At 36.5% G+C, this 15155-nt stretch overlaps 1 protein-coding gene across 1 annotated transcript; it reads right to left on the minus strand.

The window, feature by feature from the left end:
* Positions 1–475: 475 nt before the first annotated feature.
* Positions 476–1811, minus strand: LOC130086880 (uncharacterized). Its single transcript, XM_056253105.1, has 2 exons — positions 1490–1811; positions 476–1397 (listed from the first exon to the last, which is right to left on the minus strand). Exons 1-2 carry the CDS (start codon positions 1804–1806, stop codon positions 476–478), a joined length of 1239 nt encoding a protein of 412 aa, XP_056109080.1. The 5' UTR covers positions 1807–1811.
* Positions 1812–15155: the final 13344 nt, after the last annotated feature.

The following is a 15155-nucleotide window of genomic DNA, read 5'->3' on the forward strand; positions in this document are numbered from 1 at the left end:
TTGTGACTTATTTGCACTAACTTTTCTGACTACCTTTTTTACTTTGATTATTGCAACTTGTAGTTCATTGAAAAAAATAAATGTTTATTTTTTTCAAAAGACATTGTGTGTACGTGACTTACTTGAAATTAATGTAACATATTTTGGGATTTAACATTTGTACATCTTGACCTTTTGTTAAAAATAGCTATGTGCCTAATTACAGAGTCACTGCATTTATAGGCACGTTATCAATCTACAGGAACATAACCATGTTGGGAAAGAAGATTTTAAAGAAAATGCTTATAAAAATGTTTATTACAGATACACATTTTCAAAATCACAACTTAAGTTTAGCTGTAAATAAGTGACCAAATACTTTACATTTTGCAAAAAGATTTTATAGTGTATTCAAGTTCACAGAAATTGACACACACAATAGTGGTTTTCACAGTGGGAAATGTAATCAACATGGCTCAAAATGTACAGTTTGATTTTATCTGTTCCCCAGACCATGGTTCACATGGTCATACTGCCAAGCAACCTCTCCTGCGGGCGAGTTGAAGTACTCCTTGTACAGTTCTCTGACATTCTGTGCCTCCACAGATGCCCGCTGCCCCCTACAATGTTCAAAGCCTTGTAGTGTTTGCTCACAGTCTTGGTCATCCTCTGCGGCATGATTCTGACCGTTTCCTTTCGGGCGCAAATAATTGCACAAAACACAAGCAGCTTTGACAACTTGGTCAACAACACTTGGTTGAACCTGCAAAGTTCTTCGGAAAACCCGGAAGCGTTGACTGAGTATGCCAAACACATTTTCAGAGATGCGCCGTGCCCGAGACAAACGATAATTGAAAATTCTCTTGTCTGTGGGGAGGCGGCGTCCAGGGTATGGCCGGAGGAGATATGGTTTCAGGGGAAAAGCTTCATCCGCCACAATGACATGGTTAACTTTTCCCAGCTCAGGAGCACCTGGAAGTTCATTTGTTGGGGGGACATTCAGTGTTCCATCTCTGAGTGCCTTTCCCAACACAGAATTAGCAAAGATGCCTCCATCACTGTTGCTGCCATAGCTCCCCACATCAACCACCAGGAAGCGGTAATCTGCATCAACTAAGGCCAGCAATACAACGGAGAACGTACCTTTATAATTAAAGTACAGAGAACCAGAGTTTGCAGGGGCCTGGATGTATACGTGTTTCCCATCCATGGCTCCCAAGCAGTTAGGGAAATTCCATCGTTCATGGAACCTCCTGGCTGTATTCCTCCACATCTCTTCAGTAGGCACTGGCAAATGTTCATCTCTGAGGCAATGCCACAATGCATCACAGGTTTCACTCACTATCGAAGCCACAGTTGACACACCAAGTCGAAAGCTGGACGCAATAGTGCGGTACGAGTCCCCAGTGCTCAGAAAACTGAAATAGGAATAGACAAATACTAGTTTTTAACAACGTTTCACTTAAGTTTTTACATTCATTGAAGTGAATAACAATGTAAACGAACTCACCGTAAACACACGGCCAAACGCTGTTCTGGATCGATCGGTTTACGGTAGTGTGTCTGTTCTTTTGTCAGCGAGGGAGCCAGTTGTTGAAGTAAATTTTCGAACTCACTGACGGACATTCTAAAATACCCCCGAAAACGCTCATGATACATTTTCAGCTCTTGTACCAGTCGATAAAACTCCCCATGTTCTTCTCTTCTCGTAGCTATGGGATGTATCCAATATCGGCGTCTTTTCCGGCGGCTTTCCTCATTCATCAGAATAATAAGTTCCTCATCACTGGAGCTTGAGCTGGAGCTACTGGTGCTTGAAATTTCCATGTTTTCTTTGTCTGATTTAGAAAAGCGCGTAAACATGCGCGTAAAAACTTGCTCTCTTCATCGGAGGTGAAAGCGAGTATCAGAAGCGTAAAAGTTGCGCAGCGCCACCTTGTGTACCGGGGTATTTCTGTTTTGCATTACGCGCCATCTAGTGTCAGGGAATGAATTTGCATGTTCACTCGGCTCATCGTCAGCGAAAATCGCTTGGGTGTGAACACAAAAAACGCGTTGAAAAACGCTGACGAATAACGCGCGCCGATATTCGTCCCGCTGTGTACGGGCCTTATGGCTGTTACTCTAGGTAGGGGTGATCAAATTAAATCGTTTACACTGAAAAATAACAATGCTTTAAATAATGTTATGAGATTGTTTTAAATATGAGTTAATTAACAATCGTTGGAAAGAATGATACTTTTAAACATATCACTAAACCGTCATTAGGTGTCGCCAGGCGACCGTCTTAATGAGCGAGTCATTGATTCATTCGTTCAAACGATTCCTTCGAACGACTGAGTAATTCATGAATGAGACAGGATGTTTATGGATTGGTCATTGAATCTTTGAGTCAATCGATTCGTTCAAAATGCTGAATCATTGTGTCTCTTACAGCGACAAGAGTTTAACCCTTGTTCAAGTTTAAGGCCTTGTCTTTTTGGATATATATCTTTTTTTTAAATTCCAAAATATGCATACAACCCATATTTTTTAAATGTATTGTTTGCTTTAAATTAAATTAAGATTGTATGTTTGGTAATTTAACCTGAATGAATTTAAAATGAATGTGCTATATTTCAGATCAATATATTTGTTTTCCTTAAAATTTTAACTAACACTAACTTTATTCTCATCTGAATTATAAATAATTTATTCCTGTATAAAATAAAAACACATTTGAATTTTCTTTCTTAATCAATGTAGAATGTGTAATTGAAAAATAAACAGATTAGGGCTCTGAGGACAATAAATGAAAATCAATGCGATATGGTGAATGTCCAAAAGATGGCACCCACAGACTGTTTTTAAATGGGGTTGGATAAATATTTTTTGCTTTTAAACTGTGTGTGTGTGTGTGGGGGTGAGATTTTGGTTGGGGAACAGTTGTAGGTTCCAGTTTGACAAGAGTTTATAGTTTGACAAAAGCACTTTGTTGTGTTTTATTGCGAGTGTACACACATATAAGCGTCTTCTAAATAGGCCTATGTAGCCTAAATGTAATAAAAATAATGATAATTATTATTATTTGCGTTTATTACTATAAATGAGTTCACTGAAGACAGTAATATGTTAATCATAAAATAATTTATGAATGTTTTATTTTTATAGGCCTATAACCTAACCTTGTGTTTGTGTTATATTTCTTTTTTTATATGTGAAGTCTTTTTTGCTTATTCTACTATACTGAGCTTTTTCCTCCCAAAAATGGACTTTAAAGATACAAGTAGCCTGAATGTAGTTTTTTAGAAAATCCAAGAAATTATCCATTTTAAAAAATGAGGTTTAAACACAATGCAATGCATCCCGCACCTAAACAGGAGGCCTGGTTGAATCGTGCGGGGGGAATGGCCACAAATCCGTGAGTACGGATTACAAACCCGTGAGTAGGCTACGGATTGCGAAAGCGTGGGCACGGTTTATGAATTTGTGGGTAGCCTACAGATTGCAAAAACTGAAGGCACGGTTAACAAATCTGAGAGCACGGATTAGGAACTCGTGGGCACGAATTGTTAAACCGAGGGAACAGTTTAAGAATTCGTGAGTAGGCTACAGTTTATAAACTGAGGGGACGGATTGCAAAACCGTCGCCACGGATTGTTCCCTAGACTAATATCCTAAAACGGACTAGTGGCAGACTAATATTTAATATTTCTGATGTAAAGATTTCTGTGAAACGCATAAAGTTGCACAGAAGAAATAAGCCCAATAGGACCTGCCCTGTACAGTTTAAGAATCGATAGCCATAGTAGAGGACTATTATTATTTTTTTTTTAGGACTATTATTTTGTTGAACAGACCTGAGCGACGACTGATGACGTCACATGCTCAGATTTGCTTGACCAATAAAATATTTCAAAACTAAGTATTCAGTGGCTGTTAAATTTCAAATAGTTATGTCTCTTATTTGCTTCCATACATCTAGCCTTTATTATGGATATCTATGCATAGAAGTATATTCATAGAAAAACCTCATTAATGGTTGTTTCTATGGGCCGCTGCCGTCCGCCATATTGGAACGGTCAAAGCATGTCTGTGAACACCTCTTTTACTGTCTATGGTGAACACTCGAGCAAGTTGACTGTGCATCTGCAACCGCAATTAGACGAATATCTATATCTGCAATAGACTTCAGCAGACGATTTTTGCTAAACGAACACAACATTAAAAATTAACCATAGTAAAAGTAAAAACACAAAAAAATAACATAGTAAAACTGTAATTTTGAGTTAATATAAAACACAAACCAATATTCTCACCTGTAAAGGTTATCCCATTTCTTATATTTTGGCAATTTCACAACCAAATGCAGCACAATGATTATTTTCAAAGTCCCTAAAATCTTTGTTCTTACTGTGAATGACGACACCCTCTGACGACACGCTGACCGTTCCAAAATGGCGGGTGCGGCGACGTGTCTGGAGCAGTGGAATTTGGAACTACGTATATATTGCTATAGCTCGGCTTCGCAAATGTCTTCTTCTTTCGGGCTGGTTTGGGGTTTTCCTCTGCTTACGCACATAACGCCACCTGCTGTTTCTTTTCTAACATGGATATGTGTTTGTACCATAGACTGTAAAAAAGAGTTTGTACAAACAAGAGTAGGCCTAGTAGTTAAATCACTAAATATATGGAATTACATTTGTACCAATAATAATGAACGTAACTTTTCAAGAAACTAATGCAAATATAAATTGAAACTGAATAAATATCTGTGAAACTGAAGAAAAAAATCGCAGGCAAATGTTTTGAATTCGTTTTTAATACACTGCATGTTTTGCTAACTGTTTTCACATCTTTCTTTCGCTGATCTGAATTTACAATTGTGCGCTCCCATAGTTTTCATTTATGCTTCTGAAGTTTTCGTTCGCCAATCTGGCACATCTCTCGCGGGGGCGGGGCTAGGAGCAGTGTGTTCTCATTGGCTACTGAGTTTTTGATTGACAGCTTCTTGACCAGGGGCCCGTTTCAATAAGGAGGTTCAACCAAGAGTTAAAACTTGAACTCTGAGTTGACTTACCCTGAGATGGGAAACTCTGAGTTTTCGGTTACAGAAAAGCTGAAATGAGTTAGTTCAATCAACTCTAAGTTGACTGACTCTTGAGTTAAGCGCGTGCACCACAACTATAAAGAGCCATTATCAATGGAGCGCAGATATTATGAGTCACCATGGCAACAGCGCCAGACAAAAAGAGGTCTGCATATTTCTCACCAGTAGAACTGTTTTAGCTTATGAGAAAATAGTTGCTGGAGTCAATGCTTAAGTTTACATTTTAATTACTGTTATACAGTGTTGGGTGTAATTAATTACCAAGTAATCTAAATACTGTAATTCAATTAAAGGGATTACTCTTAATTCTTCTGTAATTTAAAGTAAAATCTGATGTAATTGCATTAAATACTGCATAGACTATAGAACAATTCTGTTTAAAACAATAGTGGATTTAACATACATTTTTAAAAGGTATATTTTTAATGTTACCTTCTCCCTCTACACACTTTGGTCAATTCAAGAATAATTCATGCAATTGTATATTGTTAATTTGAAAGCATTAAAAGTGCAGTTTCTTGTCTCTCCTTGTATTGTTCAAGTGGTTCAGGTTGATATGGGATTTAGTAATTAGTAATAAGTAGACCAATACATTCTAGAGATAGAAATTATCACATTAATCTAATTACACTGTTGGAGATGTCATTTGTAGTTAGTAATTAATTTAGAGTAACTTACCCAACTGTTATAATATTAGAGATGAAACTGGAAGAACAGTAGCCTATGTTATTCAACCTAATTTTAATTTTCATGTAGGTGCAATCCTGCAGGCATTAAAAGACCGCAGCAGCTGAAAATGAAATATAAAAACATAATTTAATCAGGTAAGGCTTGAGTATATCATGGGTGTAGGCTACCTGACTTTACAAACATTTGAAATATTAAATAACTAAATAGCATCCAGCATATAGCAGTGCAGCAGCATTTTTGACATAGGTCTAATTCTGTTTTCACACAATTAAATGTTCATTTTCATTTGACTACTACTCAGCCAACAGAAAGAAGGCAGAGGCTCGCAAAACGGGGGGAGGACCTGCACCACCACCTCCACAAATGCAGAGGAGATGGCCCTGAGCCTGAATGCTGGAAGGCCAATGGCTGAGGGAATTCCTGGAGGGGCTTCATCAGAGCCAGTCACTCCCCAGGATTCAAGGGCCTTCATAAAATTTAAGAGGTGCTGAGCAAATGTTATTTTTTATATAGCTATTTTTGATATTTCCATTTATTTTACTTTGGGTTGGGTTTTTTGTTGGTCCCAACAGATTCTGATTGTAATATCTGTCTTTTGGAGCCTCCCAGGCAGTTGTAAGTACTCAACACACCAAACATTATGACAAATAGTATTATAAAGTTTACTCAATCAAATGCTCATCTTTACAGGACGATGGGGATGAAGAAACTACCTCTGTATGCCTCTTTGTGGCAGCAGAAACTATGTTAATATTATGTCTACATCAAACAATCTACACATTCACATTTCTTCACATTTTTATGTGGAGTAACCTATAGAATCTAAGTTCCCAGATAGCATGTAATCATTGAAACAATGTTGACTCAGTGTTGATGCGTCAACGCTAATTGCATTGAATTAACGTTACAAAGTAATGTTGCTTTAGTATCACTCTTGCACCCTCAGTTAATGTTGAAATAATGTTGGGAATTCAACCAAAAATCAATGGTAATACTATTGATTCAACATTACAAAGTGATATTTTATCAACATCACTTTTGCACCCTCAGTTAATGTTGAAATAATGTTGGGAATTCAACCAAAAATCAATGGTAATACTATTGATTCAACATTACAAAGTGATATTTTATCAACATCACTTTTGCACCCTCAGTTAATGTTGAAACTATGTTGAACAAAAAATCAATGGTAATGCTATTGAATCAACGTTACACTATGATTGATTATACATCACTGCTGTTGAATCAATATTGAAATTAACAAAAATAACCAATGGTAATATTGTTGAATCAACGTTACACTATGATGTTGAATCTACATCACTGCTGTTGAATCAATATTGAAATTAACAAAAATAACCAATGGTAATATTGTTGAATCAACGTTACACTATGATTGATTCTATATCACTGATGCTGAATCAATATTGAAATTAACAAAAATAACCAATGGTAATATTGTTGAATCAACGTTACACTATGATTGATTCTATATCACTGATGTTGAATCAATATTGAAATTAACAAAAATAACCAATGGTAATATTGTTGAATCAACGTTACACTATGATTGATTCAATATCACTGATGCTGAATCAATATTGAAATTAACAAAAATAACCAATGGTAATATTGTTGAATCAACGTTACACTTTGATTGATTCTATATCACTGATGCTGAATCAATATTGAAATTAACAAAAATAACCAATGGTAATATTGTTGAATCAACGTTACACTATGATTGATTCTATATCACTGATGCTGAATCAATATTGAAATTAACAAAAATAATCAATGGTAATATTGTTGAATCAACGTTACTATGATGTTGAATCTAAATCACTGCTGTTGAATTAACACTGAAATTAACAAAAAATAATCTTTGGTAATATGGTTTGATCAATGTTACAATGTGATGTTGATTCTAAATACATTTTGTTGAAAGACTGAAAAGGAATGTATGGTTGCGGAGAGTTTGGGTTACGGAGAGTTGTGAGATTATGGTTTTCTAACACCTACTCCCGTGTAATGGAAATCATTATGAACATCAGCTATGCTAATTATTTCCCATCTGCCTTTCTGCTGTTATCTCGGGACGCTTGTCCCGAGAAAAATGGCGTTCGTAGGCTCCAGTTTGGTATCCTGCCTCTCACGGGGATTTCGGATGCCTCAACGCCTGTGATGAGAAGACCAACGCCTGTGAAGAGACGACTCAACGCCTGCGAAGAGACGACTCAACGCCGGCGATATGTTATCCCCTAAATATTACATGATTAACTAAATGTATTTTTTCCAGGTACTCTCTGATATGGACTTACTGTAAAGCTTCTTTAAAACCCTATGATTGTTAGCCAGAGGAGAACTGGCCCCTGACTAGCCTGGGTTCTCCCAAGGTTTTTTTCTCCATCCAATCTGATGGAGTTTTGGTTCCTTGCCACTGTCGCCTTGCTTTTGGCTTGCTTAGTTGGGGATATTTAATATTCAACAATATTATTGAACTGTGTTGTACTACTTTCATGTTATCACTGTGAAGCTGCTTTGATGCAATCTGTATTGTGAAAAGCGCTATATAAATAAATGTGACTTGACTTGACTTGACTTGAATGTCAAACAATGTTGCCATCTGTTGTACCAATTAATGTTGAAACAACATTAATATTTCAATCACACTTCAATGGTGCGTCAACAAATTCCTGACCATTTCAAAATTTGTCGAAAACCTTTTAAAATATAAAAGACACCTTTCCAGCAGTTGAGTCAATTTATTTTATTCAATCAATCAATGACAACAAATATATTAAAATAACATTTTTTTTTTAAAGAAAGGGGGAGAAATAGGACAAAAGCATTTCAACCTTTAAAAATAAAATTGGCTTCAGAAGTCTGATGTCATCATAACTACAGGTCCAGCGGTTCAGGTTTTTAAAAATCTGTCTTGCATCATCAGATTCTGCCTCTTTTCCTTTGAGTTCTCTGGAATCTGAAAAAGAAAGCATGATGTTACTCAAGAACGAATCAATTCAGTTGTCATACATACAGTCACATTCAATAATGTTAATATACTAAACACAATATGAATCACTTTTTTTTTTAAGTCACTGAAAACAAAATATTCTAACTATGATTATAGTGTCGTAAAATTCTGTTTATTTATTTCTATGAATGCTTTAATATCAAAAGAAAACACTAGCAGGGGTGTCGGATTTTATCTCCAGCCCTAATTAAACACACCTGAGGCAGTTAATCAAGGTCATCAGATCAATGAACACTTCAGGTGCTGGAGCTAAACTCTTCATGAAGAGGAACAAACACCTCTGAGCTATAGCCATTAAATTTCTCAGTTAATTTTCTGTGAAACTACAGCATTCAAATAACACTTTTATCTTGTAGAATAAAAAAAGATCTTAGTTTTTTTCAATGAAAATTTCTTTAAAGAGATAGTTCAGCCCGAAATGAAAATTCTGTAATCATTTACTCACCCTCAAGTTGTTCCAAACCTGTATGAGTTTCTTTCTTCTTTTGAACACAAAATAAGATATTTTAAAGAATGTCGGTAACCAGAAAGTTGACGGTGGCCATTGATTTCCATAGTAGGAAATAAATACCATGGAAGTCAATGGCTAACATCAACTGTCTGGTTAACGACATTATTCACTCTATCTTCTTTTGTGTGCAGCAGAAGAAAGACATTCATAAAGGTTTGGAACAACTTGAGGGTAAATAAATGATGACATAATTTTAATTTCAGGCTGAACTATCTCTTTAAAGCTGCAGATTCTCCGTATGTAGACCCCAATCTCTTTAAATATCACAAAATAGCCATGTCAGTCACTTTCTTACGGAGCCCCTAAAGGGACGTGGTGGTGGAAATCTTTTTAGGATGGGAGATTTTTTTTTTTTCAATCTTTTGCGTTCCCTCGCAAAACTTTTGCGTTCCCCCGAGAAACTTTGCGTTCCCTCGCAAAACTTTTGCGTTCCCTCGCAAAATGTTTGCGTTCCCTCGCAAAGTTATTTGCGTTCCCACGCAAAAGTTTTGCGTTCCCACGCAAAAGTTTTGCGTTCCCTCGCAAAGATATTTGCGTTCCCACGCAAAACCTGTTGGCAGCTCGGACAGACACTTCCTGCATGTCCCGCTGGCAGTGTTTCAGAGCTCCGACGTTAATGGAGCGTTTCATAGTGTTTGAACTTGGACTCTAATATAAAGAAATGCGGTCAGTGCTTAACTTAATGTGTTCAGTGAAGTTGGCAATATATTCACATGCTATTCGAACTTCCCGGATCAATATTCTTGAGCTAAACGTTGTTAAAACACAAACGACACCTATTTACAATCACAGTAACCTAGACAACGAGATACAACCCAATTCTCCTCAAAACGAGCTTTATAATATAAATGTCTTTAACCGGCGAGACAAGTCCGAATAAGGGACCGTCTGCAAAGTGCAAATCCCAAAACCCTTCTGCACATTTTATATGATTTAACATATTCAATAGCTTCACTGTGATACAATGTAGGCTACTGTCACCAAATTCAGTTCCAATAACTTTACCCTTTTTAGAAAAAATATTCAGTAACTTCACACTGTTATAGGCTACAGTGTAATGCCATCAAATTCAGTAAGCAAATATAATGCAAATGCTACGGTTGTAACTATTATGTTAGCTGCGTACAGTAGCCTACCAATATAATTTGTGTAAAGAATAGGCCTACTTATTTTTTTATGTGCAATTACTTCCCAAACTAAGTGTTGTATAACCAACATTAGAGCACTGATGTGTGAACTAAATTTGTTGTGTTACAGTGAAGTTATTAAATATTTTTTTATATATAATATAAAATGTGCAGAAGCAGTGCAGTATGACCAGTGAGTTTACCATTGATGTGTAAACTGAATTGGGTGGTTTGTAACATTGAAGTTAATGACTATTTTTATATTTTTGACTATGAGTTGATGCTGTAGTCGTTTTTGGGGTTATATTGCACTTTGCAGATGGTCCCTTCGGACTCAGCCGCCTGCGTGCTCATAGAGATCCATTTATATATTATAAAGCTCGTTTTGAGGAGAATTGGGTTGTATCTCGTTGTCTAGGTTACTGTGATTGTAAATAGGTGTCGTTTGTGTTTTAACAACGTTTAGCTCAAGAATATTGATCCGGGAAGTTCGAATAGCATGTGAATATATTGCCAACTTCACTGAACACATTGAGTTAAGCACTGACCGCATTTCTTTATATTTGAGTCCAAGTTCAAACACTATGAAACGCTCCATTAACGTCGGAGCTCTGAAACACTGCCAGCGGGACATTAAACAGGAAGTGTCTGTCCGAGCTGCCAACAGGTTTTGCGTGGGAACGCAAATATCTTTGCGAGGGAACGCAAAACTTTTGCGTGGGAACGCAAATAACTTTGCGAGGGAACGCAAACATTTTGCGTGGGAACGCAAATATCTTTGCGAGGGAACGCAAAAGTTTTGCGAGGGAACACAAAGTTTCTCGGGGGAATGCAAAAGTTTTGCGAGGGAACGCAAAAGATTGAAAAAAAAAAATCTCCCATCCTAAAAAAAATTCCACCACCACGTCCCTTTAGGGGCTCCGTACTTTCTTAATAAACACTAGATGTTTTTTTGTTATTGTGTTTCAGTGGAAACAAGCTAAACTGAATGAAAATCAGTTATTTCTCAAATTTAATACAGATTCAGGAATATGAATGATTACCTGATTAAGCAGTGATAAGATACAGGATATCATCAAGTGCCAGGTCAGGTGATTATGCTGTCGACTACAACTCAAGTGTATGATCAATGTCAGCATTATCAGGAGGGTGCTTTTTTAATTGTCCATCTTCATCTGCCTTCACTCCTACTAAAGGAGCAATGTGTTCTGCATGCAAGCACTGACCGATACAAGACATGGGCTATGTTAATATTCTTGCTCATGTTCATGTCTCTTGCACCTTAAGAAATCTGTTAAATGACATAACTTTATTCAGGAAATTCCTAATAAACTTTACTAAAGCAAGATGCATTTTTTAAGAACGTAGAAAAATAGATGCTTTATTCAAACACTATAATAACTTTATAATCTAATTACAGTGAGTAACAACACAAATGAAACGCACATAAGCATGCAAAACAAAGGAACAGAGAAATAAGGTAGATGCACCATTGTTTGTTCTTCTTCTTCTTCTTCTTCTTTCAAGTTTAATGGCAGTTGGCAAACCAAACTTTAATGGTGCATTCCCGCCGCCTACTGGATTGGAGTGTGGATAACGTTATGGTAGTAATGACCTAAATCCTGTTAATTAAATGAGTATCTTTTAAAAAATGAAATAGTAATTCATATTTTTTAAATTGCTTTGGACCATTCCCTAATAATGCTTTGATAGAAAAAACTTCAATTTCCATTTCTTTTAACCCTCTGGGGTCGGCGGTCTCGCCGGCGATACCAGCTCACTTTTTTCCTTATCAGTGCAAAAGAGACTCAAATTACTCTGTTGATTTTGATCTTACATATAAGTGTTGTACATCATTCGATCCTGTTAAGTTTGTATTTTTTTTGTGGAACCTCACAATAAAAACAAAGTGTTGTGCTTTTCGCCTAATAAAGAAAAATAAACATGATGCGCGTTCTCTCTGTCAGTGAAGTCCATTCTGAAACGCGTCCGAAAAATGAACTGTAACTCTGCAAATACTCAGTCAAACAGGTATACAGGCACACAGGCATGAAGCCTGAATTATCTTCTTTTAAATTAAGTAGTTTATATAAAAAACAATTTTTCTCATTTTATGTAATCTGTACGAAAAGAGAGAGATGATAGTCGTTCTCGTCTCAGCTCATTAAAGTTAATTTGACCACGCCCACGGAGCGCGCGCTCTATTCAAACACAAACGCTCTGAGGCGGCGATCCACGCCCACATCAGCTGGATAACCCACCGAAAGAGACTCATATTTACGACGCTGTGAGGAATAATACTATCTTAATAATAATCCTGGAAAAAATTACCTCAGAAGTGGAAGTAGTTTCATTTGGAGGAGCAACGGATCCAGCTGAGAAGGTACATTCTTTATTTTCAAGTGCTTTGTTCTAATCGCGAAATGGAATAGTGTCTGTAAACAAAAAGACTGTTTGAATATGAATCGCATTTTTGTGTGTGAATGAATGAACAGCTTTTACCTAACTATATTCCAATACTGAGATGAGTAAAAATCGACTGAAATATGTTGAAACAAAATATTTTGTATAAGCAACGTATTAATATGTCCTAATCATAAAAACGATATGTTACATATGAAAGACAAGATGTCGTTTTTACTGTAAAATACTGCCACATCAAATAAGCTTGTTTGCTAAGATGTTATTATAGTGTTTGTTCGATTGTAGGCTATATTCAAACTAATTAATCCGCAACTGTGAAATATGTATGATAAAATGTATACTTTAGTATATACAAAGAAAGATTACATTTGAAATATAGTTAAAATTTTAATTGTTGTTGTAATTGTAACCTTTTTATTAAAATAGCAAAAATATATGTAGGCTACATATAAATAAATCTTAGGTAAATCTTAAAAGCTCAATATAAGCCTCCTCTTTAAATTATTTGTATTGTGTTTTATTAGTGACACATTTGGGATATATTCCCAAACTTTCTGTAAAAACAGTATGAGAATTAACTGCACAATTACTAGAAATGTTTACATTTGTGTAGCAACATTGAGAATGTACCAAACACAATTGAAGCTTTCAGACATAACCAAACACAAGATGCTGCATATTCCAGATTATCCCCAGGCACTGGAGCTAAGAGACCCTTTTGTTGTTTAACTAAAGGAAGAACGTTGTCAATGTTTTATAATTTGGCAAGAACAGATCTGTTCAGAAATGGTGAAACAAGAAGCCTTTCTTTAAGGACCAAGGTCTCATGATATGCGAACTAAACTCTCACGTGGTACACACCACGGATGTGACAGATGCGGACCATAAGGATACCCACACACACACACACATAAGGACTTTCTTACATATCAAAATCCATAAAACTCTTCCCAGGACAATTCTCGATGGACTTTGATTATATGTTGTTTCTACAATATATGTGTGTGTCTCTCATATGCTTAAATGCCATACAATTCATAATTGTTATAAATATTAGGTGTGTGAGTGAAATTGTGCGTTGTTTCCTGTCAACAAGATCGTATTTTTAATTCAAAAGGATGGTTGGATTTGAAATCTGTGTAAAATGTTTTGTATTCTTATAATAGTAATAATGTCTAAACTGTTGCCTCTTGTTCTCTCTGCTAAGGCCTGCAGAACAATGAGACCACAGATGACACATGATTCGCGATGAGAGAAGGGGGGGGGGGGGGGGGGGATTTGGTAGAATAGACCCCCTTTTCAAATAACCATATAGTATCTTATTGTCCGAATTCCAAATTCCTCCTGGAGGCGGGACAAACATTTTGAGTTTAAAATCTTAGACCCGAACACAGAATAGCTCTCTGAACGCTCTCTGGAAAAGCTCTCTGGACTCGCTCTCTAAGCTCTTTCGGCAGAACAAGCCGGATGGAGCCGACGATGGTTATAGTAACCATGTAGACGCAGAGACAAATGACCCAAATCAAGATATGGGTTAAAACAGATTTAATTGAAGCCATCTCGTCTCACTTTCCTTTCTTTTCTTAGTTTGTTTCTTTTCCGTTAAAAGTCTCGGTTCTAAGTTAAGTGTTGCTGCAAAGTTTCGTTTTAACGTTTCAACTGCAAAACCAGCTTTCAACTTCAAAGACTTTCATTCATCCGCGCCAACACACCACGTGACTGGCGGTCCAAAGTCTATCCAGGCACACGAGAAGATCAGCCAAGCAACGGACCGGGGAACCCCCTTCAGGACAAAAGGGAACCCCAAAGCAAGGACAAGCAAGTACCTCCAGACTTTTAACTGAACTGGTGATTTTAATATCAAATTGAATTACCCGCCTAAGAAACGATAAAAGGGTGAAATTAATTATTGATGGTTCGTTCAGGTCATGTCTTTTAAGTGCATATAGAAACTTGGGATCTCATCTAACTCCTAAAACTCAGTCTTCCTCACTCTCTGTCTTTCTTCAACTTGTATGAATGCGTGTGCGTGTGTTTGTGTTATATTAGTTTTATGTGTGTTAGTCATAGGCTTATAATCAATAAAGTATTGTTTGTATTTGAAAAGAGAAGCATTACTTGTGTTATGTGCTTACCGATTTATTGTCTTGAACTTCGATCTGTTACCTATGCTTTGACCCTTGATTTATTTCTTGATTTAGCTGTTAGCTGGGAATTAGTTTTTCTTGGCCAAGAAGATATTATATTTCCTAGAATTAATAATTGTTTATGCTTTCCGTTCATTGGATGAACTGATAA

This window comes from Rhinichthys klamathensis, unplaced genomic scaffold (assembly GCF_029890125.1).
Source record: "Rhinichthys klamathensis goyatoka isolate OS25496 unplaced genomic scaffold, OSU_Roscu_1.1 h1tg000102l_1, whole genome shotgun sequence".
Taxonomy (NCBI): Eukaryota; Metazoa; Chordata; class Actinopteri; order Cypriniformes; family Leuciscidae; genus Rhinichthys; species Rhinichthys klamathensis.